This window comes from Anser brachyrhynchus, assembly GCF_964034855.1.
Source record: "Anser brachyrhynchus genome assembly, contig: SCAFFOLD_517, whole genome shotgun sequence".
Taxonomy (NCBI): domain Eukaryota; kingdom Metazoa; phylum Chordata; class Aves; order Anseriformes; family Anatidae; genus Anser; species Anser brachyrhynchus.
The window spans coordinates 31,628-41,335 of record NW_027664057.1 but is presented as its reverse complement, the minus strand read 5'-3'; the positions used below and the strand labels follow the sequence as shown (position 1 = coordinate 41,335).

Genomic DNA, 9,708 nt, shown 5'->3' with positions numbered 1-9,708 from the left:
GGCGGCGGCGCGGCGTGAAGCCGCGGCGGGTCCCGTGAGCGAGGAGCGGCGGCGGCCGCAGCCTGAGGTTGTTGAATGGGCGAGGGGGGGGCTGGGGGTGTTTTTGTAGGGTCTCCTTGCCGGGGGGGGGGCAGTGATGGGGCTGTGTTTTTGTAGGGTCTCCTGGGTGTGGGGGGGAGGGCAGAGATGGGGCTTGTTTTTGTTTGGTCTCCTGTGGGGGGGGGTGGCGTTGATGGGGGTTAGTTTTGGTAGGTCCTACACGATGGATGGGGGTGTTTACATTGAGGTTTGTTTTGGTAGGGTCTCCCCTGGTGGGTGTTTACATGGGTTGTTTTGGTAGGGTCTCCCACAGCGGGGTTTGGTTTTTGTAGGGTTTTCCATGGTGGGATTTGTTTACGCGGGTTGTTTTGGTAGGGTCTCCTGTGCGGACATGTTTACATAGGACGTTGTTTTGGTAGGGCCTGTCGTGGCAGATGTTTACATAGGCTTTGTTTTGGTAGGGTCTCTCACGGCAGGTGTTTACGTACGGTTTGTTTTGGTAGGGTCTCCCCCGATGGGTGTTCCTATGGTTTGTTTTGGTAGGGTCTCCATGACGGGGGTGTTCCAGTAAGTTCTGTCGCGTGGCTGTGTTTACGTTGCGATTGGTTTTGGTAGGGTCTCTCCTGTTTCCAGGGTTTGTTTTGGTAGGGTTTGCGGCGTTGACACGGTTTGTTTTGGTAGCGTGTCCCATGTGGGTGTGTTGACACCGGAGTCATTTTGGTAGGGTCTCCGTGTTGACACTGAGGTTGTTTTGGTAGGGTCTCCGTGTTGACACAGGTCGTTTGTGTAGGGTCTCCCTCATTGACGCAGGAGTTGTTTCATTAGGGTCTCCATGTTAATAAACCCCGTGTTTTGGTAGGGTTACCACGTTAACAAACCCCGTGTTTTGGCAAGGTCCCTGTGTTTACCCCCCGTGTTTTGGCAGGGTCCCCATATTAACGTACCCTTTATTTTGGTAGGGTCCCCATGTTTACGCCCCTTTATTTTGGTAGGGTTCCTGTGTTTACCCCCTTTATTTTGGTAGGGTCTCCATGTTAACAAACCCTGTGTTTCGGTAGGGTCCCCGTGTTTACCCCCCTTTATTTTGGTAGGGTCCCCGTGTTTATCACCCTTTATTTTGGTAGGGTCTCCACGCTAACAAACCCCGTGTTTCGGTAGGGTCCCCGTGTTTACCCCCCGTGTTTTTGCAGCCCCCCCCCTGTGTTTACACCCCTTTGTTTTGGTAGGGTCTCCATGGCGCCGGGCGAGGCGCTGGACGCGGCGCTGCTGGAGCTGCTGGAGGCGCTGGAGGCCCTGCACCGGCACCGGGGGCGCCTGCACGGGGCCCTCAGAGAGGTGACGGGGGGGGGACGGACCCCAAAATGTCCCCAAAAGTCCCCCAAAATGTCCCCAAATGTCCCCAAACGTCCCCAATGCCCCCCCAATGTCCCCGAAGTCCCCAAGATGTCCCCCCAAATGTCCCTCAAAATGTCCCAAAATGTCCCCCAATGTCCCCAAAACGTCCCCAAATTTTCCCCAAAGTCCCCAATGGACCCAAAATGTCCCCCCCAATGTCCCCCCATGTCCCCAAAATGTCCCCAAACATCCCCAATGTCCCCCAAAAGTCCCCCAAAGGTCCCCCAATGTCCCCCAATGTCCCCCAATGTCCCCAAAAGTCCCCGATGTCCCCAAAATGTCCCCCAATGTCCCCTAATGTCCCCCCATGTCCCCAAAAGTCCCCAAAATGTCCCCAAAATGTCCCCCAAGTCCCCCAAATGTCCCAATGTCCCCAAGATGTCCCCAAAAGTCCCCCAGATGTCCCCAAAATGTCCCCAAAAGGCCCCCCAATGTCCCCAAATGTCCCCCCAAGTCCCCAAAATGTCCCCCAATGTCCCCAAATGTCCCCCCATGTCCCCAAAAGTCCCCAAAATGTCCCCTAAAACGTCCGCAATGTCCCCCCAAAGTCCCCCAAGTCCCCCAAATGTCCCCAGTGTCCCCCAAGATGTCCCCCAGATGTCCCCCAAATGTCCCCAAATGTCCCCCAATGTCCCCAAAACGTCCCCAAATGTCCCCAAATGTCCCCAAATGTCTCCCTATGTCCCCAAAAGTCCCCAAAATGTCCCCAAAATGTCCCCTAAAACGTCCGCAATGTCCCCCAAAGTCCCCCAAGTCCCCCAAATGTCCCCAGTGTCCCCCAAGATGTCCCCCCAGATGTCCCCCAAATGTCCCCAAATGTCCCCCAATGTCCCCAAAACGTCCCCAAATGTCCCCAAATGTCCCCAAATGTCTCCCTATGTCCCCAAAAGTCCCCAAAATGTCCCCAAAATGTCCCCTAAAACGTCCGCAATGTCCCCCCAAAAGTCCCCCAAAACGTCCCCAAATGTCCCCAAACATCCCCAATGTCCCCCAAAGTCCCCAAACATCCCCCAAATGTCCCCCAAAACATCCCCAATGACCCCCCAATGTCCCCCAAAGTCCCCAAATGTCCCCAAAACGTCCCCAAAGTCCCCAAATGACCCCCAATGTCCCCAACGTCCCCAAATGTCCCCAAAACGTCCCCAAACGTCCCCCAAACGCCCCCCAATGTCCCCAAACGTCCCCAAATGTCCCCAAAATGTCCCCAAACGTCCCCAAACGCCCCCGACGTCCCCAACCGCCCCCCGACGCCCCCAGGGGTGGCTGTCCCTGTCCCAGGCCCGCTACGCCCTGGGCTGCCCCCGCGTCTCGGCCCTGCAGTACGGGGCCACCATGGAGCCGCGCGTCCGCGTCCTCCCCAGGTGGGGGCACGGGGGGGGGCACGGGGACGTGGGGGGGGGCACGGGGACATGGGGGGGGGAGCATGGGGGGGGGATATGGGGGGGACACGGGGACGTGGGGGGACACTGGGGGGGGGACATGGGGGGGACACTGGGGGGGGACACGGGGACATGGGGGGGGCATGGGGACATGGGGGGGGAGCATGGGGGGGCACGGGGACATGGGGGGGACACTGGGGGGGGCACAGGGGACATGGGGGGGACATGGGGGGGGCATGGGGACATGGGGGGGACACAGGGACATGGGGGGGGCATGGGGACATTGGGGGGGACGTGGGGGGGACAATGGGGGGGACACGGGGACATGGGGGGACATGGGGTGGGGGACATGGGGACATGGGGGGGGCACGGGGGGGGACACGGGGACATTGGGGGGGGAGCAAGGGGGAGCATGGGGACATGGGGGGGGGCATGGGGACATTGGGGGGGGAGCATGGGGGGGGCACGGGGACATGGGGGGGCATGGGGACATTGAGGGGGGCACGGGACATGGGGGGGGACACAGGGACATGGGGGGGACGTGGGGGGGGGACACGGGGACATGGGGACATGGGGGGGACATGGGGGGGGACACGGGGACATGGGGGGGACACTGGGGGGGGCACAGGGACATGGGGGGGACACTGGGGGGGGCACAGGGACATGGGGGGGGAAATGGGGGATGGGGGGGCATGGGGGGGACATTGGTGACCGGGGGGGACGGGGGGCACGTGGGGGGGGGACATTGGGGACATTTGGGGACATGGGGGGGCACAGGGACATGGGGGGGACATGGGGAGGGGACATGGGGGGGCATCGGGGACGTGGGGGGGAACATTGGGGGGGACATTGGGGACGTGGGGGGGCATTGGGGGGACGTGGGGGGGACATCGGGGATGGGGGGGGACATGGGGGGGACATTGGGGACACGGGGGACACCGCAGGGGGGGTGACGGGGGTGTCCCCGTGTCCCCCCCCCCCCCCCCGCAGGCAGGAGCCGGGGGGGCGCCCCCCGCTTCGAGGAGGTGCCGGGACAGGGGGGGGACCCCGAGGACGTCGGCCCCCAGCTGGGGGGGGGGGCATGGGGGTGAGCTGGGGGGGGGGCGTGGGGGGGGGGGTCCCATGGGTGCTGGGGGGGGTCCTATGGGTCCGGGGGGGGGCTTATGGGTGCTGGGGGGGGTCCCATGGGTGCTGGGGGGGTTCCTATGGGTCTGGGGGGGGGTCCCATGGGTGCTGGGGGGGGTCCCATGGGGGGGGAGGGGGATTGGGGTAACAGGGGGGTCCCAAGGGTGTTGGGGGGGGTTATGGGGGGGGGGTCCTATGGGTCCGGGGGGGGGTCCTATGGGTCCGGGGGGGGTCCCATGGGGGGGGGGGAGGGGGATTGGGGGAACTTGGGGGGGGTCCCAAGGGTGTTGGGGGGGGTTATGGGGGGGGGGGTCCCATGGGTGCTGGGGGGGGTCCTATGGGTCCGGGGGGGGGCTTATGGGTGCTGGGGGGGGTCCCATGGGTGGGGGAGGGAGATTGGGGTAACTGGGGGGGGGTCCTATGGGTGCTGGGGGGGGGGGTCCTGGGGGGGTCCCATGGGTGTTGGGGGGGGGGTCCCCATTTATTTAGGGCCCTCCCCCTCATTTTTCTCCCCCCTCCCCCCAGGGCTGCGGCAGCGCCGGGGCCAGGAGGAGAATTCGGGGCCCCCCCCCCAAAAAAATCCCCCCCCCCGGCGCCCCCCCCAGGACCCCCTGACCTGGTTCGGGGTCCTGGTGCCCCGCAGCCTGCGGCAGGCCCAGGGCAGCTTCGTGGAGGGTACGGGGGGGGGGTCCCCAAAACGGGGGGGGGGTCCCCAATATGGGGGGGGGTCCCCAAAAGTGGGGGGGGTCCCCAGAAGTGTGGGGGGGTCACTCAATATGGGGGGGGGGGCCCTAAAAAATGGGGAGGGGTCCCTAAAACCTAAAGGGAGGGGGGCTCAAAAGGGAGGGGGGCACGGAATGGGGGTGGGGGGGTGAAATATGGGGGGGGGGGTCCCCAAAATGGGGGGGGGGGGGTACAAATTGGGCGGGGGGTCCCAAAAACTTGAGGGGGGGGGTCCACAAAGCGGGGGGGGTCCCCAAAATGTGGAGGGGGGGTCCCCGAAATATCAGGGGGCTCTAAATTGGGGTGGGGGTCCCCAATAATTGGGGGGGGGGGGCAAAAAAAATAGAAGAGGGGGGCAAAATGGGGTTGGTCCCCGTTGTGGGGGGGGGGACACAAAAATTTGAGGGGTGGGTCCCAAAAAATTGGGGGGGGGGGGGGGGGGGAATAAAATGGGGGATGGTCCCCAAATTGGGGGGGGGGGCAATAATTATTGGGGGGGGGCCTAAATTGGGGGGGCCCCAAAAAATTAGGGGAAGGTGGGTCCATAAAGTGGGGGGGGGTCCCCAAAAATGGGGGGGAGGCTAAAATATGGAGGGGGGGGGGTCCCTAAATTGGGGGAGGGTCACAAAATTGGGGGGGGTGTCACAAAATTGGGGGGGGGTCCACAAAATGGGGGGGCTCCAGGAAATTGGGGGGCGGGTCCAGAAACTGGGGGGGTCCAGAAAATTGGGGGGGGGTCCAGAAATTGGGGGGGGGGGGTCCAGAAAATTGGGGGGGGGGTCCAGGACATTGGGGGGGGGTCCGGAAATTGCGGGGGGGGTCCCCAAGTGACTGCGCGCCCCCCCAGGGGTGACGCTGGCGGTGGAGCTGGCGGGGCTGCAGGGCGCTGCCCGGGCGGCGGCCGAGCGCTACCGGGCCCTGCTGCGGGGACGCGGGGACGGCGGGGACACCGCGGGGCTCTGGGGACGGCGGGGGACGGCGGGGACGGCGGGACCCACGGGGACAGCGGGACCGGCAAGGACACCGAGACCCCGGGGGACATCGGGACGTGCGGGACATCGGGACCCACGGGGACGTGGTGAGCCACGGGGACCTGTGGGGACACCATGGGGACACTGGGACACGTGGGGACACCATGGGGACACTGGGACCTGTGGGGACACTGGGATATGTGGGGATACTGGGACCCCGTGGGAACATTGGGACTTATGGGGACACTGGGACCCATGGGGACACTGGGACACGTGGGGACATGGGGATCTGTGGGGACATGGGGACCCATGGGGACACCATGGGGACACTGGGACCTGTGGGGACATCGGGATGTGTGGGGACACTGGATATGTGGGGACACTGGGACCTGTGGGGACATTGGGACCCGTGGGGACACTGGGACCTGTGGGGACACTGGGACCCGTGGGGACATTGGGACTTATGGGGACACTGGGACTTACGGGGACACTGGGACACGTGGGGACACTGGGACACTTGGGGACACTGGGACTTATGGGACACTGGGACACGTGGGGACACTAGGACCTGTGGGGACACTGGGACCTGTGGGGACATTGGGACCTGTGGGGACACCATGGGGACACTGGGACACGTGGGGACACTAGGACATGTGGGGACACTGGGACCCGTGGGGACATCGGGACCTGTGGGGACATTGGGACTTATGGGGACACTGGGACCCGTGGGAACATTGGGACTTATGGGGACACTGGGACTTATGGGGACACTGGGACATTTGGGGACATCGGGACCTGCAAGGACACCGAGACCCTGGGGGACATTGGGACCTGTGGGGACTTTGGACGTGTGGGGACACCATGGGGACACTGGGATCTGTGGGATACTGGGACCTGTGGGGACATTGGGATCTGTGGGGACACTGGGACCCGTGGGGACACTGGGACCTGTGGGGACATCGGGACCCCTGGGGACATCCGGGACACGTGGGGACATCAGGACCCATGGGGACATTGGGACCCGTGGGGACACTGGGACCCATGGGGACACCATGGGGACACTGGGACTTGTGGGGACACTGGGACACATGGGGACACCGGGACCTGTGGGGACATCGGGACCTGTGGGGATACTGGGACCCGTGGGGACACTGGGACTTATGGGGACGCCGGGGGACACGTGGGGACACTGGGATATGTGGGGACACGGTGACCTATGGGGACACCATGGGGACATCGGGACCATGGGGACGCTGGGACCTGTGGGGACCCCCTGGGGACACCGGGACCCGCGGGGACCTGGTGGCACCGTGGGGCCGTTGACGCCCGCAGGGACGCCGCCGGTGACGCCGCCACCGCCGCGGGGACGCGCGGGGACGCCGGGGGACGCGGCGGCACCGTGGGGGCGTTGTGCGGTGACGTCATGCGGTGTCACGTGACGCGTCCCCTCCAATAAAGGCCGGTGGCCGCTGGCTCCGCATCCCCGTCTGTCCCCAAGGCACCCGGCGGCCATCTTGGGCCACCGGCGGCCATCTTGGCTCCTCCCCCCACAATCTTGGCTCCTCCCCCTACACTTTTGGCTCCTCCCCCTAAACCAGCGGCCATCTTGGCCCCTTCCTTTAAAGCAGCGGCCATCTTGGCTCCTTGCCCTGCCACCAGCGGCCATCTTGGCTCCTCCCCCTACACTTTTGGCTCCTCCCCCTACCACCAGCGGCCATCTTGGCTCCTCCCCCTATAATTTTGGCTCCTCCCCCTACCACCAGCGGCCATCTTGGCCCCTCCCCCTACCACCAGCGGCCATCTTGGCCCCTCCCCCTATAATTTTGGCTCCTCCCCCTAAACCAGCGGCCATCTTGGCCCCTCCCCCTACACTTTTGGCTCCCCCCACCACCACCAGCGGCCATCTTGGCCCCTCCCCCTACACTTTTGGCTCCTCCCCCTACCACCAGCGGCCATCTTGGCCCCTCCCCCTACACTTTTGGCTCCTCCCCCTACCACCAGCGGCCATCTTGGCCCCTCCCCCTACACTTTTGGCTCCTCCCCCTACCACCAGCGGCCATCTTGGCTCCTCACCCTGCCACCAGCGGCCATCTTGGCTCCTCCCCCTACACTTCTGGCTCCTCCCCCTACCACCAGCGGCCATCTTGGCCCCTCCCCCTATAATTTTGGCTCCTCCCCCTAAACCAGCGGCCATCTTGGCCCCTCCCCCTACACTTTTGGCTCCCCCCACCACCACCAGCGGCCATCTTGGCCCCTCCCCCTACACTTTTGGCTCCTCCCCCTACCACCAGCGGCCATCTTGGCCCCTCCCCCTACACTTTTGGCTCCTCCCCCTACCACCAGCGGCCATCTTGGCTCCTCACCCTGCCACCAGCGGCCATCTTGGCTCCTCCCCCTACACTTCTGGCTCCTCCCCCTACCACCAGCGGCCATCTTGGCCCCTCCCCCTATAATTTTGGCTCCTCCCCCCCACCAGCGGCCATCTTGGCCCCTCCCCCTATAATTTTGGCTCCTCCCCCTACCACCAGCGGCCATCTTGGCCCCTCCCCCTATAATTTTGGCTCCTCCCCCTACCACCAGCGGCCATCTTGGCCCCTCCCCCTATAATTTTGGCTCCTCCCCCGACCACCAGCGGCCATCTTGGCCCCTCCCCCTATAATTTTGGCTCCTCCCCCTACCACCAGCGGCCATCTTGGCCCCTCCCCCTATAATTTTGGCTCCTCCCCCTACCACCAGCGGCCATCTTGGCCCCTCCCCCTACACTTTTGGCTCCTCCCCCTACCACCAGCGGCCATCTTGGCCCCTCCCCCTATAATTTTGGCTCCTCCCCCTACCACCAGCGGCCATCTTGGCTCCTCCCCCTATAATTTTGGCTCCTCCCCCTACCACCAGCGGCCATCTTGGCTCCTCCCCCTATAATTTTGGCTCCTCCCCCTACCACCAGCGGCCATCTTGGCCCCTCCCCCTACACTTTTGGCTCCTCCCCCTACCACCAGCGGCCATCTTGGCTCCTCCCCCTATAATTTTGGCTCCACCCCCTACCACCAGCGGCCATCTTGGCTCCTCCCCCTATAATTTTGGCTCCTCCCCCTACCACCAGCGGCCATCTTGGCCCCTCCCCCTACACTTTTGGCTCCTCCCCCTACCACCAGCGGCCATCTTGGCCCCTCCCCCTACACTTTTGGCTCCTCCCCCTACCACCAGCGGCCATCTTGGCTCCTCCCACCACCACCAGCGGCCATCTTGGCCCCTCCCCCTACACTTTTGGCTCCACCCCCTACCACCAGCGGCCATCTTGGCCCCTCCCCCTACACTTTTGGCTCCCCCCACCACCACCAGCGGCCATCTTGGCCCCTCCCCCTACACTTTTGGCTCCTCCCCCTACCACCAGCGGCCATCTTGGCCCCTCCCCCTATAATTTTGGCTCCACCCCCTACCACCAGCGGCCATCTTGGCTCCTCCCCCTACCACCAGCGGCCATCTTGGCCCCTCCCCCTACACTTTTGGCTCCTCCCCCTACCACCAGCAGCCATCTTGGCCCCTCCCCCTACACTTTTGGCTCCTCCCCCTACCACCAGCGGCCATCTTGGTCCCTCCCCCTACAATTTTGGCCCCTCCCCCGACCACCAGCGGCCATCTTGGCCCCTCCCCCTACACTTTTGGCTCCTCCCCCTACCACCAGCGGCCATCTTGGCTCCTCCCCCTACACTTTTGGCTCCTCGCCCTGCCACCAGCGGCCATCTTGGCCCCTCCCCCTATAATTTTGGCTCCTCCCCCTACCACCAGCAGCCATCTTGGTCCCTCCCCCTAAACCAGCGGCCATCTTGGCTCCTCACCCTGCCACCAGCGGCCATCTTGGCCCCTCCCCCTATAATTTTGGCCCCTCCCCCTACCACCAGCGGCCATCTTGGCCCCTCCCCCTATAATTTTGGCCCCTCCCCCTAAACCAGCGGCCATCTTGGCCCCTCCCCCAGCCCTCTTGACCCCTCCCCCTACCCTCTTGGCTCCTCCCCCACCGTGTCCCCGCCCCCTCCCCTCCCCCCCAGCACGGCGCGGGGGCGCTGCCGGCGGCCATC

At 64.5% G+C, this 9,708-nt stretch overlaps 1 protein-coding gene across 1 annotated transcript; it reads left to right on the top strand.

The window, feature by feature from the left end:
• Nucleotides 1–7,104, top strand: VMA22 (vacuolar ATPase assembly factor VMA22). The gene is given in 8 exon segments (XM_080608577.1): nt 1–67; nt 1,266–1,374; nt 2,692–2,795; nt 3,804–3,822; nt 3,824–3,896; nt 4,464–4,613; nt 5,509–5,739; nt 6,965–7,104. Coding segments are annotated over 7 exon segments (786 nt in total). The 5' UTR covers nt 1–67; nt 1,266–1,272; the 3' UTR covers nt 7,072–7,104.
• The last annotated feature ends 2,604 nt before the right edge of the window (nt 7,105–9,708 follow it).